The 24088-nt window shown below is 57.7% G+C and overlaps 1 protein-coding gene across 1 annotated transcript in view; it reads left to right on the forward strand.

The window, feature by feature from the left end:
* The window catches only part of BMP7 (bone morphogenetic protein 7), a 75704-nt gene that overhangs the window by 33625 nt on the left and 17991 nt on the right, over nt 1-24088 (forward strand). The window contains exon 3 of the mRNA XM_012770495.2: nt 20098-20246. Within this exon, the coding sequence (XP_012625949.1) occupies nt 20098-20246 (149 nt within the window). The remainder of the gene's footprint in view (nt 1-20097; nt 20247-24088) is intronic.

Below are 24088 nucleotides of genomic sequence, written 5' to 3' on the forward strand. Positions count from 1 at the left end.
GGCAGAGGTGAGGGCGTGGCAGGTGAGAGTATTAAGCAGGGAAGGGAGGGCCTTGAGAGGCATCGGGAGGGGCGGGAGGGGCTGCTCTCTTTAGATTTCCAAATTTTCTTCCTGTGCCTGAAAGAGGGAAGCAAAGCTCTCATTCTTCAAAAGATAAAAGGGTAACGTTTAATATGTGTGTGTGTGTGTGTATGTATATATTCATAAAATTTCTGGGCTGGTGGTTTTGTTTTTGAATCTAGAACCAAGACCGTGATGTAATTGCCCAGGTGGGAAAAGCCAGCTGTTGAGGCCATGGATTCAAACCCTAGCTCCAGATACCAGCGTGGCTGTGGGAAAGACTAGCCCTTCGAGCCTCAGTTTCTTCTTCTATAAAATGGGGGTAATAACTGAATCCCCCTGCCAGGGCTATGGCGAGGACGGAGGGAGGTAACACACTCAGAACAGCGTCTGGTACACAGTAAGCGCTCCATAAACGTCCACTGGTACCAGTGTCACCCCCACGGCAGAAGTGGCGAGACCGTCTTGGGGGAGTGGGGCGCTCCGGGTGGCGGCTGGTCGCCGCCTTCCCCGTGTGCTTTGTGCTGAACCCCCGCGTTCTGCGGCCCTGGTGGGGACCCGGCCCCAGCGTGCACTGCTCTTCGAAGCCCTCCTGCGTCCCTGGCGCTCCCTCCTCTGTGCGTGCTCAGCGGGGCCAAGCCTCCCCTCCGGGCAAGCCTGGACCTGCGTGTCCTGGCCGCCGCCCCCCGCCCAGCTGCGCGGGGCTGGGACGTCTGGCTCTCTGGCGAGCTCCGCCTGAGCTCCAGGAAAGCCCCGGGGGTGCCAGGGATTAGCCGGCTTTGGGGCGGCCTCAGCCTCTCTCCCCCGTGGGAGTCGCTCTCCACCGAGCCCTCTTGATCTCTCGGAATCCAGATTAAATTCCGATAATGAGCCGCGCTGGAGGCCGTCCCCCGCCCTGCGGCCCTGCTCACAGCGGCCCCAGACAGCGGGAAACACACGCCGGGGCCGCCCTTGGCGGGCCGTGGAGCAAGCGGGGGCCTGAGCGGCAGGCCTGGGGACGGTGGCCCTGGCTCCAGAGGCCCTGCTGGGAGCGTGGGGGTGGCTGATGGAGCGCAGCCTCATCCTCATCGTCTGCCCCCTGCGCCGAGGCCGGGCCAGCTGGGGCCTGGCTTCCGGGATGGGCACCAGCTCCTGCCCTGCTGGCACGCTCCGGTTCCAGCTGCAGGTGCAGGTATCAGGGTGGGGCCACGCTGCTTTTCCGCCCCAGCCTTCCCCCTGCGCCCTTGCGCGTCCCAGGCTCGCCCCGCCCCCGCAGCGCTGCCCCATCTGGAGGGGCCGCGACGTGGCCCTGCTCTGGCGCTGGCCCCTGAGATGCCCCGGGAGGCCGAGGCCAGCCAGGGCAGCGGAACCGGCGCCAAGGGAGTCGGCTGCCACCAAGGGCGAGATGATGTCGGCAGCTGGATGAAAAATGTCCCTGGGTCCATCTCAGGGACTTTGGCTGCCAGGAGGGTGACCTCAGACTGGTCTCCCGGGCCAAGATTCGGATCAGCTGCAGCCTGAGTCACTCCGAGGCAGAGGGAGCTGTCCCCCTCCTGTCCCACCACGTGGGGTGCGTTGGTGGAGGAGGCTGAGGTTTGGCTCCCCGGCTCCCGGCAGCCCGGCAGGGGCTCTTGCCCCCGACCCGCCCTGGGTGGGAGCGTCTGCAACCGCAGCCTGGCCCGCGGCCCTCCCCGGGCTCCCCACGGAGGAGGTGTCGAGGGTCCCCTCAGCCAGTGCCCCCAGCCCTCCGGGCCCCGCGGCTCTTCCCTTCATTCAGGGCATGCTGAGCCAAGCCGGCCGGCAGCCTCGCCCTCACCCCAGCTCAGCTCAGCGCTTCTCGAACCCGGCGCCGGGCTCAGGTCCAAATGCAGGTTCTGATTCAGCGCTCTGGGTGGGAGGCCCCAGTTCCTGCCTTTGACAAGCTCCCAGGGATGCCCTGATGCTGTGGGTCCATGGGTCTGGGAAGGGGCACAGGGTTGGCGTGGGCGGAAGAAGAGTGCGGTCCCTGCACCCCAGGGTGGCCCCAGGGTGTCTGGCAATGGGACCTTGGCCGGTCCTCTCCTGGGGACTTGGGGTGGTGGCGGTAATGCCATGTGCAGGTGCAGGGCCCAGTGCAAGCCTCTGGGCAGGGTTGGATCTCACGTTAGCCACCGTGAGCATGTTGGGCAGAGGGACATGGGCACACTGCAGAGCACATCACACCCCTGTGGTCGAGGATTCTCATTATTTGGTGTTTACTGTTTGCGACAGTGTAGGAGGCACTTCTCCTTTGTTACGTGCCTTGGAAACGATCCCACGAAGACTTGTCCCCATGCTACAGGTTCCAAGACTGGCTCTGAGATGGGAAGTAGGTTAGCCGAGAGCATGCAGCTAGGAAGTGACAGGCGGGACTCAAACCTGGGGCCCTGAGATTCCATGGTGGCACCTCGGTGCTTGTCATTGTGCCGATTTCCTCACCCGGAGCTCACCTGCTTACCTGGGTCAAGCGATGGGTCCTGAGCTGTGCTTGTCCACCTCGGCTGTGCATCAGAACCAGCTGGGGCTTTTAAACCGCCCTGTACGTGGGGGCTGAGCCGGCACTGGGGTGCTTTGGAAGCACAGGTGATTCCCCGCATGCCAGGGCTGCGGCAGGTGGCTGAGCTCTCTTACTGCTGTCCTGCGAGCTGTCTCCCTACCCAGGAGGCGGAAGGGGAGAGAGTTCGCCTGGGACAGGACCCTGCGTTCCCTTTGGCTTGGTCTCTCAGAGAAGACGGTTTTACTCCCTGCAGGACCGAGCCCAAAGCACGGTCCAGACCATGATTGTCAGTCTCAACGGCACAGGAAAGGGACTGGCTGAGGGTGGAGATCCCTTTGGACTCTGGCTCCAGAAGTTTCCGGAAGCTTCCACAGCCTTCTTGCAGCTCCTGAAGGCCTACGTGCCTGGTTCCATGTCTGCTGGCTTCCACCCCTCTGCGCTGCACCTCAGCCTCAGGGCATGAGCTCTGGCTGTGAGCTGCCTTCCAGGATGTGCCGGCTCTGGTTCAGCTTCCCGAGTAGCCTTTTCAAAGGGTGTGGCGTGAGCAGCGGGCGGCCAGGGGCCCGCCGCGGTGGCCCGGGAGGTCGGAGGAGAGCTGCCCCGGTCAGGGACGCCTGGGCCCCGCTCCAAACCCCAGCCCCGAGCTGCTTGTGCGGGTGTGATGGGCCCCTAACGCCTCCCCGTGGGGCCCCCTCTCGGGGAAGAGCCTGCCCGTGCCGCCGCCCTGCCGTGTCCGACCCAGTTAGCGCCGGAAACGCAGCGGCAGCCCCTGCTCGGCCTCCTGCCCTGTGGTCTGAGGCCATCTGGGCCTTGGTGACTTTCGTGATCTTTTGTGCCCTTTTATTTCCTTCCATAATTCGTCCCACGCCTGGCCCCGCGGGGGGGACACGGTGGCGGCGGAGGGTCTGGTGGTGGATCCGTGGAGCCTAGCAGGTCGCAGGCGCTTGCTCCCTTCCCTCGCAAGTGTCAGGTCGCGCGGAGTGGAGCCTGGCAGGTGTCCCCAGGAGGCGCTCGGTCCTGCAGACCCGCCCGTGGGACGTGCGGTCCCGTTACGTTCTGTTCCATTTGGGCAAATCCGCAACGCAGTCCGCGAGCCCCTCCTGGCAGCGACGCTTCTCTGTGTGGGGAGGAGAGATGCCTGTCTCAACCGGGAGTGGTCGTGGTGACAGACGCTCGTCATGTGCCGTCCCCATGGATGTGCCCTCACGCACCCCGTCTGACAGGCGAGGAAGCCGCGGCACCGTCCCCGGGCGGGGACTCCGGCAGAGAGGCCCGAGTCTTTCCCGGGCCACGCATGTTTTCTTCCTTGGCTGGTGGACACACGTTTTCCTTTCTCCACTTGGGCAGCGGTGGGGCCGGTTGTATTTTCTGCACGAGGAAACTGAGGCAGAGAAGACGATGACCTGCCCAGCCCCCCGAGCACTGCTGCGTAGCAAGGCGGGGAAGGCCGTGGGCTTTGGGAACACGCCTGGAGTTGCCTGCCGTCCCACCGTGGGCCTGCAAGTCGCATGGACCCGGGCAGCCCGCAGGCCCTCGAGACGCCTGGCCGGCTGCAGGGCGCAGGTCTGCGTGGCGTTCGGTGGCCCCGCGGCAGAGGCCGTGACGGGTGCTGCACAGGGCAGGCGTTTTGTCTGCTTTTCTGGCTGTCCTGTGCACGGTGCGTAGAGCTGGCGCACAGTAGGTGCTCAGTCAGATGTCTAGTGCACGAAGGGGTGGAGGAATGAGCTGGCCTTCCCCTCGGGGACGTGGGCTTCCTGAACCCACAGACCACTCCTGCTGGCCTGAGTCCACGCGCGGCAGATACCTGCTGCATGTGCGTGGCGGCCAGCGTCTTTGCCCTCGGGCTGGTCCGTTCCAGCGGGCGTTCCAGCGGGCTCTCTCCTCCAGAACTGAAACCCGAGAGCCCCTCGCTCGCAGCCTTCCTTCGGCATCTGAGCCCAATTTCCAAAAAGTGAAAATTGCCTGCAATTATGATATTTTCGATCCTATGGAGGTTTCCCTGTGGTGATTATAATTACGCTATTCAGAGCTCTGTGCCAGCGGGTGCCCAGGGGCGGGTCGGTTCTTGTGTGCACATGGGGGAGACATCAGCGTGGGCACCCCGGCCCTGGGCTCCTCACCGGAATGCATCTCGGGCGAGCGGCCTTGCTGCAGGGGCTCTCTGCACACCCCGAGCTGGCACGCTCAGCCCAAAAGCTCTTCATGCTTGGACCTGGGCCTTGCTCGCCTATAGCAGCCTGTTTTTCCAACTGTATTAACATCTGTGTTTCAAATCTGGGCCTGTAATTGCTTTAGCCTTTTTTGGCAGGAGACAAAGAGAATTAATATCTTTCAATTTGGTCATAAGCGGTCATCTGTAGCTGGGAAGAAAAGTGCCTGCCCAAATAGTGCCTCTGAGGATGGGAACACAGGCTTGCCAGGGAGGGGACGTTTTAAAGGGGACGGCCGTGGTTAATAACCCAACGGTCATTTCACGTTCGGGTCGGAAGTAGGTGTCTGGGTCAGTGCTCGAAGTTCTTCCAGCCCTGGTTCTTCCTTTTGCCTCCTCTGTCAGTCCGTTTTCTTGTTTTCCCTCGACGATGCCCGTGGCTTTCCGTCCTGTCACTGCACGGCTGGAGGAGGAGGGCCAACACGGGGTGTGCGTCCCCGCCAGCCACCGTGCTCCCCCGGGACGGAGGCAGTGCTTACAGGTCCCGGCGCGCCTCCCGTCCTGCCCGGGTCCCGAGGTCTAGGGGAGGCTGGCGCAGGAGGCTACCACCAAGGAAACCGTCCACCCTGGTTTCAGGCCGGGTTTGTCCGAAGCTGACCCCGAGACGAGGCTCGAACGATTAGAAAGTGCTTCCAGGAAAGTGTTTCCGTAGGCACGTGGGGCAGCGGGATGGCAAAGGGAGGAGCCAGGCTCGGGGGTGGGGGGTGGGGGGGCGTGCCAAGTCCCCAAGGGTGACTCGGGCTCGTTCCTCCCGCAGGGGGACCTGGAGACAAAGTGGCACCCTCACCCCAGTCAGGGGTCAAGGGGCCTGAAGTCCTTACAGCTCGTCATTTAAGGCCGGTTTCCCGCCCCTTCTCCCCACCTTCCCGCCCATCTCGCTCACTGCTGCCCTCCCACCCCCGAACCCCACTCAGCCCGCGATGAGTACCCGGGTACCCGGCTGCTCACCCGCGTCCGGCTGGGGCCGCGGCGCCCAAACCCCGCTGCGGTCAGAACCACCCGGAGCACGTTTAGAGAGACAAATGCAGGCCGTGTCTAACCCCAGCTGGTCTGGTCGTGCGGCCCAGTGCAAGATGAGAACATGGGGCCCCTTGTTGAAATGCCTAAAGGATTTCAAGCTGGCACAGCAGAGCGTGAGAACACGCAGAGGCGCGGAGCCCTCGCGTGCGCGGGGCCTGTGTGCCTGCGCGGAGACGCGCCCACGAGGCCGGCCCTGCGGCTCCCTGGGTGGGGAGGCCTGCTGGTCTCTGTGTTAATGGGGACGCCGCCCGTCTACACGTGGGAGTTCCAGCCTCAGTACAGGCGTGCACAGCGTCCAGCCCCAGCCTCCTTTCCAGCTGTCTCCTGTACACACAGACACAGGGAAACGCACACGGATACACAGAAACACACACAAGCACACGCACACAGAAGACAGACACACCCAGCGTCCCCTATAATTAACATCTCACAGCAGCGTGCTACGTTGGCTGTGATCAGTGACCTAATATGTGCATTATTATTAACTAAAGTCAACCATTTGTTCAGGTTCCCTTTGTTGTTAGGTAATGTCCTTCTGTCCCAGGACCCCGCGCAGAACACCACATGCCACTGAGTCCTGGTGTCTCCTGAGGCCGCCCCTCCCCGTGTGTCTGTTTATTCAGCGTAGCTTGTTTCTGATGACCTTGGCGGTCAGCCGCCTCTGACGCTGAGTGGCCGTGCCGTCCCCTCCCGCCGTTGCTCGGGGTTTCTTGGCCCCACCTATCGTATAGTCCAGCCAGGGTCCCCTCCCTCTGCCTGTGGGCTCACTGTCTTCTGGACTGGGACGGCAGGTGGGCCCGGGCCTGGTCCCCAGCCTCGAGTCCCTGTAACCTTTGGCCTTTCAGGCCTCGTGCCCCAGTGCCCAGCACATGGCTCTGGTTCTCGCGTGGAAACTAGATTGTAAGAGCCTTTTAAGGGTAAGACTTTGCTTCTTCTCTGGGCCCATAGTCTTGCTCCCCTGCCACAGGGGGACCCCCAGCTTCCTGTCAGCACTGCCTCTCGAGTCTTATCTCTCCGCAGGCAACACCCCCACGGGCCATCTTGGCGGGGGTGCCTGCCCTGAGCCTGGGAGGCGGTTCCCCTCCAGCCCAGGCTGGCCACACAGGGGGGCGACTCCCGCCCCCTTAACCTCCCAGCGGTGACCCGGGACAGAGCCTCCACCTCTCCCAGAGAGGGACCATTGAGCACAGACCCGGAGTCCCCCGTCAGCACTCGCCTTCCCCTGCGTGGGCACTCTGCCGGGGGCTTCCTCCGCCCTGCTGCCGAGTCAAGGCCCGTGGGAGCAGCCCTGGGCCATGCGGACGGGAGCCGCCTCCCCTCAGGGCACCCCCAGGAGCACAGCCCCCCGGAGGTCTGATGGGCAGGAGCCCCAGACCACAGTGTCCTGTGTGGCTGCTCTATGCCTGTCTCACTGGCCGCCACTCCTGCTCCCCTCTCAGCACCTGCTTCTGGGGGGTCCCCGAAACTCGACGGGATGAGCGTGTCTCCTGCATAGCCAGCAAGCGCCTACTAAGCGCAAGCCCGTGCGCCTTCCCTCTTCCTGGCCGCACTCTGGTTTGAGGAAGCCCCCAGCAGAAGACGTCTAGACACTTACTCTGGACAGAAGGCCCCTATTCCGTTTCTAGATTTTTCTGACCTGGCGTCTGTTTTTGAAACTCTGGAACTTGGTAATCGTGTTGCCGGCTTCTGTCTGCGAACTCTGCTGTTAAGTTCATTTCCTCTCCCCTCTGTCTGTCTGCCTCACTCCACTTTTCTGTCTCTGGCTCGGAATCTTAAAACAGCCTGTGGTTCTTTAAAAAAAAACAGGGTTGGAAACATGACCCAGCATGAAAACCATGCTTGCCTTGTTTGTTTATTCCTTGAGTGTGCGTGAAAGAGGCTGAATTTACCTCGTTCTATTTCGGTCTGGGGCTGGAGGCTGCAGGAAGTGGGCAGGCAGGGAAGTCTGGAGAGGTGCGTCTCCCGGTCCCGCTGGCCGCCCGCCCGGCCGCCGCGGGAAGCCGCCCGTCCACGGAGGACTCTCCCCAGAGCCGTGCCGGGGGCTCCGTGCCGCCTCCCACGAGGCCTGGCTTTTCCGGGGGGACTCCCAGAGTTCTGGACGTTTCACGGGGAACACGTCTGATCCGAGTGCCAGGATCCACGGTGCGCTCCGCTCCTGCTGCTGGGCTTCCGTGTGGGCCACGCAGCGGCTGAGTGGAGTGGCAGGGCCGCCAGTTTCCCAGAAATTCTGGGGCTCAAGCCCTGGAATCGTAAGCAAAGGGGAGCGGGAGTCGGGTCCAAAAGTAAACTGTGGATCCGCTTTCTTCCCGGCGGCTGCTCTCTGCCCCCGAGTCCTCTCGTGTCTCTCTGACGTGTTGGGAAAGGAGGTGCCCCTCGGAGCTGGTGGCGGCAGGAGGTGGAGTGGCGGGTTCCAGCGGGGCGTCAGTTGTGCTGATTTGACAGCTGCCTGATTCCACAGCCAGGCCTGGGGAGGTAGGGGGTGTGGAGGTGCCCGGGGGCTGACGGGGGTGTCCCCTCCACTAGCGTGGCCAGGTGGCCATGGCCTGGGAGGTAAGACCCTGGGGAACAGGGAGGCAGAGCCATCTCTGGAGGTACCTGAGTAATAGGAAAAGGCACAAACCACAAAAAGTGAAACGGAAACCGCCCTGGCCGGGAAGAGCCCTGGGAAGACAGCGGCACGCTCACGCAGCGCGCTTTCGAGGCCCGCCGTGCGCCGTGCTTGGCTCTGGGTTCCGGGGCTGCTAGCGTGCGGGGCAGAACCGGCTGACTCCTGCCCACAAGGAGCTGAAAATCTGGGGAAAGAGGAAACCCCAAAGCGCAGTGCAAACACACTTCAGCCCCAGCCCGAGTGCCCGAGGGGAGGACTGGGGCTAGGAGGGTGTCCAGCACACGTGTGCCATCTGGGCATCGGGGACGCTTCCTCGGGGAGCTCAAGGGTGCGCAGGTGTGATGGGGGTGAAAGTGAGAACGGCGTTGCAGGCGGCGGGAACAGCGAGTGCGAAGGCCCGTGGTGGGCTGGAGTCTGGCACAGGCGAGAAAGGGGGCGGGGGCGGGACAGTGTGGGAGAGTGGCCGGGCCACCCAGGGCCTCGCAGATGGGGTGACTGAAGCCCCCGTGTGCCCATCTGGAATTGTTAATAGCGCCTCCTTTCTCTCCCCAGTTTGGTCTGTCGGTTACATAGTCGTCCTTACCGCCGAGCACGTTAGGGGCTTTGGCTTTTTATCCTAAGAGCTAATAAAAGGCTTAGGCAGGGTAGCCAACCCTGCAGGCTGCTGGGCAGGGGGAGTGGGGGGCGGGAAGGGGCCCCAGGAGGCAGCTCTCCCTGTGCTCACGGCACGCGGGGCCGGCTCTGTGTGCCACCTGCACACACACCTGAGTTTCTCTGACCCTCCTCCCGTCTCCCACCTGGGAGTGGGACTGCAGTACCTCCCTCTCGGGTATCGTGGGACTCAGTGGGCTCGCTCGGGGCCAGGCCAGATCATTACGTCTCGAGTCAGGCTCGGCACGCTGCAGTTGTGATCCTGCTTCCAGGCCCTGGCAGTGTGAGTCCAGCACTGGAGGATTGACGTTGACCTTGACATTGACATTGACATTGAGGTCTGCCCCAACCGACTGGGAGCCCTGAGCCTCGGGCTCGGTGGGGCATCTTGACTGTATCATCCCACTGCATCTGTGCTCGGGGCCGTCCTCAGTTTTACAAACAAAAGAATCTGAAAGGACAGAGGTTGACCAGCCCAGGGTCACTCTGCTGGGATTTGACTCTAGCTTGCCTCAACGCAAAGCCTCTCGCCCTGATTCCTGCATCCATGACCGCCCAGAGTGTGACCCAGGATCACCCTTTGGACTTCATTGCGAAGAGGATCCTGGGCTCCACCTGGACCTCCTGATCATTCTGCTGCCAGATACACCTGAGATGGGGGAGAGCCTTCCATTTTTAACTGTGATCCTCTGCCCTCGGGAAGCCCCAGCCCCCATGTGGACATGGATTTGAGAGCCTATTTCTCACACTCCATTGCCAGACGTGTTTCTGCAGCAGGACTTCTCAGAGCCTTTATAGAACTAATGTACATTATGACGTCTTTAAGGAGCAATGTATCGTAGAATGCTTCCCAGCTTCATTTAACTACAGGGCTTTGGGGGTTTCTGACCCTCTCATTTTCCTTTCTTAGATATCCTATTTAAAAGACGCGGTTTTCGAGACCTTGGTAGTCTCCAAACCTTTCGTCTTGCAGATGGGCAGACTGAGGCCCAGAACTCACTGTCCGTGACCGGCTTCTTTCTGTCTCTGACAACACAGGCCTCCCGGGCGCTGGGCGGGAGCGTTCTTGACCCGAGAGTGCGCGGGCGGGCAGGCTGTCTTTGCGGTCAGCAGGCCCTGCCCGGAGAGAGAGACAGACGCTCCCGGGGCCGGCGAGAAGGCCGTGGGCTGGCCCGAGCCCCGTCAGTGGCGGGAGGACACTGCTTCTTTGTGTGCTTTTCCACCTTTCTCTCAAATGACTTAATTCCAGTCTTCCTGGATGTGTGCAGTCTTCAAGTGTGTTGAGAAAAGCGTTGGACCTCCCTGACTTCATCTTCCCGCCTGGGGGATCTAGGGCCTGTGTGGGGGATTCGGAGGGAAGGCAGGGCATTTCCTGACGCCGGGGTGGGGGCGCCCGGGGCCGGGCTGGTCCTCTGCCGAGGCCTGGAGCTCCGGAGCTCCAGAGAGGCTCCCCTTGGACCCGGGAGCGGAGCGGCGGCCAGGGGTGGGGCCGCATTCCTCCCTGGGCTCCTTTGATCTCCGTCCGGGGCTTCCCTGCAGGCTGGCGGGCTTCCCTGCAGGCTGGCGTCCTCACTGGTCTCGCCCCAGGTGCGTGGCGGTCGCTGCTTCCCAGCCCGGCTCCTCCTCAGCGGCCACATTCCTGCCCTCCCTCCGTGACATCACGGCAGCCTGGGAACCGCGCGGGCCGCTCTCCTGCGCGCCGCTCTCTGCTGAGGAATGTTCTCGGGCCCCGCGGCAGTTCACAGCATGCAGGGCTGCGGAATGTCCAGCCTCACGGTTTCCCGGAGAACGGCGGGGCGAGGGTGGGTGAGGGTCAGGGCAGGGGTGGGGCTGCCAGTGGAGAGCACGCGGTCTCCACCCTGCTCAACACGCTCCAGGGCTTCCCAGCTCCCGGGACTTGGCTCCCCGCGGCACAGGCCCTGCCGATCCTGGCCACCGCGCACCTGCACCCCTCCTTGCTAGTCTCTTCTCTCATTTTCCACATTGCTCCCTCCAGCGGGGCACCTTTCCCCGCCCCCCGCCCCCCGGCTGCGTTAGCCCTGTCCATCCTTCTGTCCCTTTGGGACAGGCTTCCGGGGGGATGTCCTCCCCGCACTCCTCCACACCCCGGATCTGGTCCTTGTCCTTGTCTTGCTCCCCCAGAGGACTCTTCTGTCCTTCGTGGCACTTAATTAGGGTTTCATGACCCTCTACTTCTGGCTCCTGGCAGAGCATCTAAGGATACGAGGTGTCCAGTGTGGATTTCAGGTGTGAAATCGTATTAGTGCCTCTTAGCTGCTGTAACAAGTGACCACCAACTTGGTGGTTTAAGACACACAAATTTATTCCCTCTCAGTTTGGGAGGTCTGGGTCTGCAGCGGGGGTTACTCGGCCCAGATCAGGGCACCCGCAGGGCTGCCGCTCCTCTGCAGACTCTGGGAGAATGTTTCTTGCCTTTCCCAGCGTCTTGAAGCTGCCACGTTCCTTGGCCCACGAGTGGCAATCGCACCACGCTGACCCTTGCTTTTGTCCTCACGTCTCCTTCTCTGGCCTCCTCCCCCTCTGTTCCCCTTGGAAGGACCCTCACAGTCACTCTGGGGCCACCAGGATAACCCATGATCGTCCCCCGTTCCCCAATCCTTACTCGAGTCACTTCCACGAAGTCCCCGTGGTGGAGTAAGCCAGCGCACTCCCAGGGGCCGGGGCTTAGGACCTGGATGTCTTTGAGGGGGGCATTATTCTGCCCACTGCATGGTCTAAAGTTTGTTTCCCTTTCGTGGACGGTGGGGCCACTTGGCACTGGGCTGGGCGCACTCTCTTCTGCCCCACTCCTCCAGCCTAGGGACGGGGTCCTGGCTGCACGCCGATGGCTGGTGGGGGGATGGCTTGAGAGGCTTCGTGTCCCATCCCGTCCTGTCCCATCCCGTCCGGGGCCTGCAGGATCCTTCCTGCCCTCTTCTGCCCTTCGGCTCCCGAGTCTGTTACGGGGGTCGGAGTGTACCTGCCCCGTCGGAGGAGGGGTGGTGGGAGAGCGCCACTGGAGAGCCAGGTGCACGGTGGGTGCCCAGGCCAGGGTGTCGGGGTGCCGAGGTACCCCGGCCACCAGCCAGGCCTCCTGGACGGACCCGGCTGGAATGGTTCCAAAATGTGACCCCACCAAACCCTGGCTCGTGCCTGTCCCCTGGAGGTGGCGGGCCGTGCCCTGCGGGAGTCGGGCCGTGCTGGGGACAGCAGTTTTCGCCACACCACCCTAAACTATGGCCCAGAACTGGACCCTGCGCCCGCTCAGCCATCGGCAGCCTGTGTGAGAACATGAGCTCTCTGATCCTACAAGCTGAAAATGGAAACGGCCGGGTGCGTTTCCAAGGTCCTGTTTGGCTCTCCAGACCCTGGCCGGCTGGGTCCAGAGGTAGCAGGGCGAAGGAGGCGTCTTCCCCACAGCCCTGAGACGGGTCCTGAGTCGGGGTAAGCAGGCAGTAGGTGCCGCGCGACCCAGGTGGCATCCGTGTTTCCGCGGCAGCTGCTCCTGCCGGAGCACAGGGCGGGGCGGGGGGTCCTCACACTTCCAAACTCTGCCCTGTGTCTCGCTGGAGCCGGCTTCAGGGCTGTCTTCCCTGGAGCTGTGTTTGCACAAAGCGTTAACAATTTCTCTGAGGCCCAGGGAGCCACCTCCTGCAGCCCACGTGGGAATCCTACTCCCCCGGGAGCAGCCTCTAAATAGCCTCTGGGTGGCCGGAGGGCAAAAAAAGGACTTTCCACCTTCCCACGGTTGCGATTCCAAAATACCCACTTTTCCATCGTGGTAGAACTTTCCAGGGGAAGGTGGGCTTAGAGACACCAGAAACCAACTCTGGTGGCTGCGGCCCTTCCTGCTCCTCCCCCTGCAGTTAGATTTCGGCAGGCTCGTGTGGACGTCCCTGGGAGGAGGTGCCCGCGAGCCCCTGCAGCACTTTACCCCCAGAATGGTGACGAAATATCAACAGCCCTCGGCACCGAGGAGTTGGGGTCCCCTGCGGTTCACACCTTAGAGAGTGGGGCTTTGGGGGAAGGAGAGGTTTCGGGAGGGGAGAAGTTGACTTTCGGGGTCTTGCTGCTATTTCTGCAATCAGAAGCCCCTGAGAAAGTGGAAGGAGCATCGAGATAGTGGTCGGAAGACGTGTGGCCCGTGTCCTGGCTCTGGGAGCTTGGAGGAGTGGGCAGAACTGTCCCCACCTGTGACAGGGGCTGAGCACCAGGCCTGCCTCCTCGCCCCGTTGTGTCCTGCAGATCAAGCAGAGCATGGAGCTGTGTCAGATCTAGCTGTTTTGGAAATAGGGTGTGTGTGCTTGCTAAATTGAGACGATATTGACATACATGTGTTAGCTTGTAAAGGGCCGCAGCATGCCTGAGAGTGAACTGCTGCTGAAACTCTGCAGGGTAAGCACGGGAACTTTCTGTGCAGATGTTTGTAGACCTTAAAACAGTCACTGGCACAATGGCACTGTGCGCTCTATTTAGGGCTTATGTTATCCTGTCTATTTTTAAAAATACAGCTTTATCGAGATACAATTCAGATATATGAGTCACCCTTTTAAAGTGTACAATTCAGTGGTTTTTAGTTCATTCACAGTTGTGCGACCAACACCACTGTCTACTGGTAAGAACATTTTCGTCACCCCGTAAGGAAACGCCGTGCTCATTAGCAGCTGCGCCCACTTTCCCTCCCTCTCTCGCTGTTGGCAAACACTAGCCTACTTTCTGTCTTTGTGGATTTACCTATTCAGGGCATTGGAAATGGAATCATAAACTACTACGTGGTCTTTTGTGTCTGGCTTCTTTTACTTTGCATAATGATTTCAGGGTCCATCTATGCTGTCGAGTGTATCAGTACTTCCTTTTTATCGCCAGATACTATTCCATTCTATGAATTGACCGTGTTCATGCATTCGCCGGTTGATAGACATGTGGTCTGTTTCCCCTTTTCTGGGTATCATGACTTGCTGCTATGAACGTTGGTGTATAGGGTTTGGTGTGGATGTACATTTTTGTTTCTGTGGGTAGTAGAATTGCTAGGTCATGTGATAACTCATGTCTTCCCCTTGAGACACCAGGACACTCACCATTCACACTCCCACCACCACACCAGTGTGTAGGGTCCAGTTTCTCCACCTCCGTGCCAACAACACTGGTTATTCCTTGTCAGGGTTTTAGCTCTAGCGGTCCTAGTGGTGTGTGTGAAGTGCTGTCTCATTGTGGTCTTGATTTGCATTTCCCTAAGAGCTAACGAAGTGTCTTTTCATGTGTTCACTGGCCATTTGCACATCTTCTTTAGAGAAATGTCTGTCAAATTGGCCTTTTCCATTTTTGGAGTCATTGGAACATAAACTTTACAATACGGGTTCCAGACCGGCCCTTTTCCATTTTCTTGAAATTATCTTGATAATTTGGTAAATTTTCAGTATAAAACCCTCTGGGGTATGGGGATGGGAAAAGCCTTTTATTCCAATTTCAGTTTCTTTTGAGCAACTCAAATTTTCCATTTCTTTTTGTACTGATTTTAGCATTTTGTGTTTTCCCAGAAATTTATATACTACACATTGTTTTTAAACACTATTTTGCTTCATACTATATTTCCACCTTGGCAACAAGTGTAGATGTATGTGGTTCTTTGAAGCAGCTGCTTAGGGCTCTGTTGTCTTGGACATGCCACAGTGGTTTACCAGTCCCTATTGGTAGAGGGTTAGTTTTCAGTTTTCCTGTTATAAACAATGTGACTGTTGTTTTGGGTTGTCTGTCCCTGAAACTAACCACCCACATGCAGTGGCTTAAAACAACAACCATTTTATTGCTCAGGAATTTGGGCAGGGCTTAGCCGGCTGGTTCTTCTACTCTTTGCACTGTGTGTTGTGGTCACTGATGAAGCTGGGAACTTGGTCTTTCTGTCACTCTCCCTTTATAGACCATCGTCATCCACAGCCTCTGCCTCCTTCCTCTTCATGGGGTCTTCAGCATTGTAGTCAGATTTCTTGATTCAGTGGCTAGGTTTCCAGAGAGCAAGAATAGAAACTGCCAGGCCTCGTAAGTCCCAGCCTTGGACCTGGCAGGGACTCTCTTCTGCTGGGTCCTACTGGTCACAGCTGGTCACCCGGTCAGTCCAGACATCAGAGATGGGGAATAGACTCCACAGCTTTATGAGAGAATAGCATGTGGATGCAGAGATAGGAGGAATTGTTGGTGGCATATTTGCAGAAAATCTAGCACTTCTGTGAACATCCTCATACACTTCTCTGATGAATTTTGGAACCAAAGGTGAACATTCTTTGCATGGATCTGTGGTCTATTAACAGAGGATGTTGTGCTCACATAACCTCTGGGGCCAAGACATGTAAGGTCTGTCCCCATCCTAGAATTTCCTGAAGTTTAGGAGGGATTAGATACCAACACTGACATAGCTTGTAATATTATAACTACAGGCATTTCCCCAGAGAGCCTTGGGAGTTTGTTGCCAGGCTTGTCTTGACTTGGGCTGTTCTCAATCATTGAAGAAGATTATACAGAAGACAAAACTGAGGCTCAGGAATTAGCTGGCTTGACCTTCTTGCCTTCTCCATTCCCCGCTGCCTGGCTCTCAGCCCCCATACTGTTTTCTCTGCCCCGTGCTACGTTGTGACAGCATGCATCATACAGGATTTGACGACTTCCTGTGTCTCTCTTGTCCCCTGGTGAGTGAAGGAGGTGGCAGGGCTAAGGCGCTCAAGTTCTTGAGTCAGGTTTCCTGTGCTATAGAATGTTTCTGCCACTTATAAGGTTTATCATGGTGGACAGTCGGCTTCACCTTGCTGATCTCCACTTACTCATCTATAAAATGGGAACAATGATTCTCGCACAACATAGGGCTGTTGTGGAGACTTGGAGAACTGACGTACGGAAGGCGCCTAGACTCTCAGTGGTAAAGGTGAAAGAATGCAGGTAGGGTCCTTGAGGCCTTGCACCCTGAGCCTTTCCCATCTGGGCTGGGTCAGGGAGGCTAGTGTGCTCAAGGTAAATAAAAATGTCACAAAGGGCCTGTTCGGTGCTCTCCTGGTTGTTAAGAACCAGTGTTCTTTTACGATGCTGCAGGTGGTAGCTAGCAATTCCCACTTTCCCAGCTGCTGAGTAATTCCTTCCTTGCCCTTTGCAAATGAGGCCCACCCTTCAACGCCTGGGCTCTCAGTCGGAAAGCAGGTCCTGCGCTACCATCCCGCACTCTGCCCATCTCGACAGGGCTCCCCTGGCCCCTCTCCTGGTGCCTTCGGACGGAGGTTTGGCTCTTCTAAGCGTGCCTGGAACAAACTGCAAACTGTGACTTGGGGGAGGGAGCACATGGATTCACGATGAGTCAGCCCTGGCCTGTAACATCTGGCCCACGCTGTCATGGCCTGCAGTAAGAGGATGTTTAGTATCGTTTGGCCAGGCGCCCTCTGTTTAGGGGCCTCATTCTGTTCCCTCACTTACCATGCATTGTGTTGCCATCCACGAGGGACCCTCTAGCTATCTGGTCACATTTTCCTGCAAATCACAATTTCCCAGCAAATTCACCACCTGGGTTTGTGACTTCTGTGCCGTGGTGTAGGTGTGTCCGACAGGGGCCCCGGGAGGCTGACTCGGTGGGTGGGGGGAGTGTTTTGGTTTGGAGTGGCGTTTCTCTCTCCTCTGCTGATTGTCGAGGACAGCTAACAGGTTCCTCGACAACCTTGGTGGCATTCCAGAGCCAGGAAAGTCATCCAGACAAATTGGAGACGAAGACAACAGGAAATTCTTGTTTGCAAGTTTAAAATCCGCATGGACATCCCCTACGCCAGTCTGAAACCACCGCTAAAATAGCACAGGGAGGAAGAAGAAGTAAATGAGTCGTGGAAAATCGTCTCATTATTTTAATTCAGTTTAGACATGAAAGTCAAACTTAGGGTCTTCAAAATCCTATGTGGCTCTAAAAAGGCTTCCTTGCTTCTGTGGTCTCTCTGTGTCAGAGAGAGGAATGAGTTTCTTGCAGACCGTAAGGGACCGCGGTTTCACGGGCTGGGGACGATGTTATTGCCTCGTATTGAGGCGACGTGTTTTGGTTGTAAGATCGGAAGTCATATGGCATTCACACACGCAGCGTAACTGTCTTAGTCCATCTGTGCTGCAGTAACAAAATACCCGAGACTGGGTAGTTTGTCAGTAATAGTGATGCGGAAAATGTCGGGTGCCGGGATGTGGCCGATTGCCGCCTCCTCGTAGTTCTGCATCTCCGGGGGCCAGTGCTGTGCGTGGCCAGTTAAAGGCACGCCGCTGGGGCCGGCCCCGAGGCACCCAACCGCTGGGACCCCCACGTGCCGGAATGCCCCAGGCCCTCGTGCCACGGCCTGTTTCCAGCCACGCTGCTTTCATGATCCTGATTGGGTAATCTTTGAATCTCACTGTTTTTGGTTGGATGTTAAGGCTTGTTGCTGATTGGATGTTAAAGCCTGTTGCTGATTGGATGTTAAAGCTTGTAGTTGATTGGATGCTTCTTGAGCCCTACCAAGGGTATAAAAGCAGGGGCAGAAGGGCAGGAAGGGGGAGGACATTGGGAGAGCATCTGAAGACAGGAGGAGAGCTGTAACACTAGGCGTGCTGAGTCTGCTGTAGAAGAATAAAGGCTGTTCTCCGACTCTTCATGTGCCGCTCGGTTCTTTCCCTGGTCAAACGAATAAGAGCTGTAGCAAGGGCTGTAACACTGGCTGTACACACTGCCGCAACAATAGAAATGTATTTCTCACAGTGCTAGAGGCTGGCAAGTCCAAGATCAAGGTGACGGCAGGGTCAGCTCATGGCGAAGGCTGCTCTTCTTCTTCAAGATGACACCTTGTTGCTGTGTCGGAAGAGGGATGGGCAAAAGGGGACCAAACTTTCTCCCTTGAACCTTTTTATAAGGATACTCATCCTTCCCTGATGGCCTAATTCCCTCCTACAGGTCCCGCCTCGTAATACTATTGTATCGAAGATTAAGTTTCATCATGAGCTTGGGGAGGAGCGCAAACACTCAAACCTTAGCAATACTATAATTAAGCATTTTCTGAACTGGATTCCGGGAGTCATTGAGCATTACTTAAAAAGTGTGGCTTCTGGGGGTGTGGGATGGGGTCACCCCTGCCTCCCCTGGTGGTCCTGGTGATGCCGCCCGTCACTGTGGAGTGCCTGCACTCATGCGGCCAGGCAGCCGGCCCAGTCGATTCTCTGGCCCCAGATTTGGATGGGGAGAAGCCAAGAGGGCAAAGAGCTCAGATCGTTCCCCCTCTGGTGGGCCTGACGAGACCGCCCGCCCCCCAGTCTCGCCTTGGGTCCCGTCTCTTTCGGAGCCCGGTTCTCCTCCCCTGTGTAGGCTTCTCTGAGTGGCCTGTTAGTCCCAGTACATTTCTAAATAAATTTGAGAAACTGGCTAACGTTACAGATTCATTTCCCGCGTGTCTGCTCTGAGCCTGGTGCCTATCGACGTGTCCGGCTAACGTCTGATGTATCGTGGCCTGCGGCAGAGCTGCAGATGGGCAGAAGCTCACAAACCTAGGTCCGCGGGCCAGGCAGGAAAGATAAATGGGGTGGCTGTGTCAGTAGTGGGGAGAGTCGGGGAGTGGGCCATCCGGAGACATGGGCCTCGTCTACAGGGGCTTCTGTTGCTCAGCTCCTGCTGATGGCTCGGCTCGTGCTGATGTCTCAGCGAGTGATATTCCAGTACGTCCGATTTGTCAAAGACTCTGAAGTGGTGACAGCTGCACCTGAGCGAAGGTGATGTTCAGGAGAGCCGTCTTCAGGTACGACTGCAAGCTTGGGCTTGCAGGCAGCCCGGCTGGGTTCCGGTCCTGCCTAGACCCTGTCCTCGTGGTGTAACCCTGGACAAACAGCTCCACCTTTCTGAGCCTCAGTTTCGGGTTCTGCACGATGGTGTGGGTGGCATTACCCACCTAAGAGGGTTGTTATAAGGACTCGGTGACGTGATGCTGGCGGGGCATTTCAACCCAGAGCCTGGCACGTGGTATGTGCTCGATAAATAGTTGTTGTGTCTGACATCTTTATGTGCGAGCAGAGAACGTTCACCTTCATTCTCAGGAAAATCAGATAACTGCAGGTGTGGCAAAGCCTGTCAGTGCCCTGGGGAAGGGGCCAGTGTGGAGTCGTTCATCGTAAGAGCCCAGCACCTGGCACAGGATGGGGGTTCAGATATTTCAGTTGACTATTGGAGGAATCAAAGTATTGAAACTCTCAATCTTTATCATTAAAGGTGCACAAGAGATGCTATGAAGATCTTGCATACTAGGGTTCTGCCACCCAGGAATTTAAAAATGTCTCTACCCACACACAAATCCACCCGCCTGCTCCCTTCCATCCATCTTCCATCCCTTACAAGGTTAATTCTGGTTTTACCCATTTTGCTACTTTGAAAAGTGAGGAGGAGAGAATGAAAGGATCTCCTCTATTAACAACATCAGGCCAGGAATTCACCTGCTAACGCTTGGTAGGCTCATGAAGAGGTGGCATATCACAGACACGAAGAGTGGCCACCCGGGAGCTCAGTTACCCAGGCTCAAAAACCAGCTTGGCAACTTCCCGGCTAAATGACCTTGAGCAAGTCGTGTCTTTACCATATATTGAATGGGGGTCGATTTGGGGTTGTGGGAATTGAATGAGATAGCATGTGTAGGGCCGTCGGGACAGTGTCTGGTACGTGGGGAATAATACAATCTATGTCAACTTCTGTTCCCTGAGACTCTTTTGGCAGCATGGAGGCTGTATAATTTCTGCACTCCTATACTCCCTCCCGCTGGGACTCCCCCCAAACGATTTGTAGGGTGAGGTGGCCTCGTAGCAGCTCCCCGTCCCCCGTGCATATCGCTATGCCTCTTCTACACTCCCCTTCCTCACTACAGCTACCGAGGAGTCTTTGCCCCTGGATCTTGGTCTGGTGAACCCACTTTCGGGGGACCGGTGGACTCCACCTCCCCCACTCCACGAGACTCTCTGCTCCACCAGTGGCTGTCGGGGGGCCGAGCCTTGACCTGTCTAACCGGGAGCCCGTGTCTCTCTCCTCCTCTCTCGCAGGGAGTCGGACCTCTTCCTGCTGGACAGCCGCACCCTCTGGGCCTCGGAGGAGGGCTGGCTGGTCTTCGACATCACGGCCACGAGCAACCACTGGGTGGTCAACCCGCGGCACAACCTGGGCCTGCAGCTCTCGGTGGAGACTCTGGATGGTGAGTCCCCTGGCCACACTACCGCCGGTTCTGTTGCAGCCTGTGGGTCTCAGAAGGGCTCGTGCTTTTCTCCGCCAGGAGCAGGCTTCCCCGTGCCCGCCCAGCCGGTACTCAGTGTTCAGCCTTTTGATCCAAACCAAAAACAGCCCCTTCCCCACTTCGCATGAGAAGAATACATGGTTGGCCCCACTGGATTGGGTCTCGTTGCTCAAAGGGTGGTCCCACATCAGCAGGGTGGCATCCCTCTTACCAGAAATTTAGAGTCATGGGCCCACCCAGACCTGCTGCGTCAGAACCTGAACTTGGACTGGGTCCTCGGGGTGACAGCTAGGGACACAGGACATTCTGGACCGTTCTGTGCAGTGTAGGATGTTCAGCAGCATCCCTGGTCTTGTCCCACTAGACGCTGGTACCGTCTCTTACTTTCGACAGCCCAAAATGCCTCCAGACATTGCCAGATGTCCCCTGTGGAGCAAAATTGCCCTTGGTGAAAGGCATTAGTCCTTTCCACATCGGAACCTGAGTATGGTTCTGAGTCCCAAATTCTTGGAGAGGCCATTGCTGGCCTGCCCTCCCCCCGCCCCCACCACAGACCTGCCGACTTTGAGAAGGGCACAGGAAGGGGAGTGGGGAACTGGGGCTGGGTGGGGAGGTTCTAATCCCGCCCCCTGACTAAGTGTGTCTCTAATTAAAAGTGGGGGTGGTTTCGGGTATGTAGCTTCTTCACACCAGCTTTAAGAAAAAAAAAAATAATTCCCATTTATTTTTCAGTAGGCAATACAAGCCCCGGGCTCCAAAGTCAGTGTGAACGTGTGTAACAGTAAATGGCTTCCCTCCGGCTTCCTCCTCCCAGCCGCTGAGTTCCACTTCCGGGGGCAACTGCTGTTCCCACCACTGAGCATCTTTCCAGAGATGCTCTCTGGGTGCTTTGGCACTTACACAGACAGTCTGCTCTTCTTTTCTTTTTTTCTTGCACTAATGGCGGCCTGGTCCGTACAGTGCCCTTCACCTGGCACCTTACCTTGGAGATTGGTCTTGCCAGCCACTGAGGAGCTTCCTCGTTCGCTTTAAGGCTGATGTGTTTGTGCCCACGCAGCGCTGCCACCCACGTGCTGTGTGTGACTTTGGACAGCTTTCCCACCCTGTCCGCGCCCTGGCTGCCTCACCTCCAGTATGCAGGCGATAAGAGGGCCTGGGCCGTTGGGTTGCTGTGAGAATCCGTGAGTTAATGTGGAAAGGGTTTTGAAAACAGCGCCGTGAAGTGGGTGGGAATGCCCCGGGCACCTTGGCGAACTGAGGCCCTGATTCTGAGGGCCCGGGGCAGCGGGGCCCCCGCATTTCTAGACTGCCCCTGGTGATGCAGAGGACGCTGGTTCCTGGACCATACTTTGAGTAGTGAGGGCTTACAACACGTGCCCTGAATCAGAGCTGCTGCCGTTATTATCACTCCTGCCAAAGTTGACTCCTCCAGCCCCCTGGGTGAGCACCCAGGTGTGTTCCAGTCTGTTGCTGTCCCAGGTAGGGCTGCCGTGGAACGCCTCGGGGCACAGGTCGTTGGTTCTCAGCTGAGCGCGTGTGGCTCTAGGATAAACGCCCGAGAGAGGCGCTGGCCCGTCGTGGCCATGACAGGCAGCGTCCGTCCGTCTTCAGAGGCCGTTCCATCGGCACCCCCGCCTGCTGCACACGCCGTGCCTGTGTCCCCTCCTCGCCACTTCAGGTCTCGAGTGTGCCGACCTTTGCTAGACAGAGGGATGGGTGGCAGGTGTATGTCTTGCAGTGGGACTCTGCTTTCCTCTTTCTCTGTGAGCTGGAGCACATCTTCACGCCTGCCGTTTGCGGTCTCTTCGCGGCGCGCGATCTGTTCCCATCCTTCGCCCGTCGCTCTGACAGGCGATCGTCGATCGTCTTCTCGGTCTGGGCTGCTGGCAGCTGGAGCGGCAGACATTGCCCCAGTTGTGGGTTTCCTTTTTACTTCGCTCAGGCTGGATTTTTGCCAAGTGATTCAGACGCTGTAGCTGAATTGAGTCACCTTTTCCCGTGTGTGTCGTGCTTGGGCTTGGCCTGCTCTCCTCCCAATCGGAGGTCACTGCTTTGGTCTGGAGCTTGGGGGGCACCTGGCCAGGATCATGGGGGTGCGTCGCTCAAAGTCTGGGGCAGGTGCCCTTGTCTCCTCCTCCGGCTCAGGTGCCGGCAGCAGCTCCGCAGCTGCCACCGCTCTGCACCTGCCACCAAACACGGCCCCTAGCCTGTTTTCTTTTCTTTCTTTTTTTTTTTGTGGCCTGGGTACTAAGAACAGTTTTCACATTTTACATAACTGAGAAAAATCAAAAGAAGGCTAATATTTGTGACACATAACATTGTATGAAATTTACATTTTGGTGTCCATAAATAGCATTTTATTAGCACAGAGCTACACTCATTTGTTGATGTATTGTCTAGGGTTGCTTTCGTGCTTTAACAGCAAAGTTGAGTCATTGTGACAGAGACCCTGTGACCTGCCACGCTGAAAATCGTTGGTATTTTCAGAAATATTATTTACAGCAATAGTTGGTGACCCTTCTCAAACTGTGGTTCCGGGAAGTATCAACGGGTGCCCCAGGGAAAAGGGAAGGGTTTCGTGGTCACTTGCAGGTGAGGGATGCTAGGCTAGGTAAATGGAACAGGTTTCTCTGCGGGACTTATCAGAGCATTTACTTTGCCGACTTCCCTTATGAGTCTCTGGATAGAGAATACTGTGTAGAAGGATTCCAAACTTACCTTGCAATAGAATCATTCAACTCTTCTTTTTCCTTAAAAGCCTCCATGGAACATACTGGGGATAAGATAAAAATGAAGTAATGTAGCTAAGGTGGACTTAATTTCCCCTTTCAGAGTAACCATCTTGCTAGACTCGAGGGTGTCGGCCAGACCTTCTGCCTGGACCCCGCTCGGTCCGGAGCTGCTCTGTCCTGCTGGCCCAGGCCTGACACCAACCCAGCGTCAGCTCTGCCCCATCCTCCTCCCCGACACAAAGTCAGAATCTTTCCGTCCCTTTTGCCTCCAGCTTCCGTCTCCCCTCCCCCTGGCTGTGGACAAGGCTCAGCACTGGTTGAGGTGGCAGAGCCTCACGGTCAGAGCTTGGGCTCCTGAGGAGTCAGTCTCCCCAGGTTCGAATCCCAGCCCTGCTGTCTCTCGCCATGTGACCCAGGGTGAGTCACTTAATGTCTCTCATCTGGAAAATGGGGTTAATAATAGTTTCCACCTCCAAGGGCGGGTGGGAGGGATGAAATGCGCTCGTGCAAGGGAAGAGCTTCGCTGCTCAGCGTGTGGCAGCTTTGTACCATGGCCTCTCGTGATTGTCACCGTTACCCAGCAAGGTGGGTGCTGACCTTAACATCCCATGGTGCAGTGAGGAAATGGGAGCTCCACGTTCTGGCAGCCCACCTGGAAACCCTTGTCCGTTCCTTGTAGCCTAGGGCTGCAAAAATACGGTCTAGAGTCAGGGCAAGGGCTGAACGCTGTGCCCCTGATTCAGTGGGATCCCGTCCTCCCTCCCGGGCAGGGCACTGGGAACGTGGCGTGGGAGCCGCCCCCGGGGACTTGGCCTGTCCAGGTGCTGTGCACGCCCGGGCAGCGGGTCAGGAAGGACCACCCACTCCGACCGTCAGGGAGGGGAGAGTGTGCAGTGCCAGTTGGCCGTGTGAATTTTTGGACCTTTTGGGGATGAGCTAAGAGGCAAGTGAGTCTGCACTTCTGAGGCTCAGGCTCATGGCTACGAACATTCTTTGTTTTTCCCACTGTGGAGGTTCCCAAGCCCAGTGGCCATCAGGATGCCTGGGAGGCGCACTGAGCAAGCAGATTCC

Source organism: Microcebus murinus, chromosome 16 (assembly GCF_040939455.1).
Source record: "Microcebus murinus isolate Inina chromosome 16, M.murinus_Inina_mat1.0, whole genome shotgun sequence".
In the NCBI taxonomy this organism is placed as follows: domain Eukaryota; kingdom Metazoa; phylum Chordata; class Mammalia; order Primates; family Cheirogaleidae; genus Microcebus; species Microcebus murinus.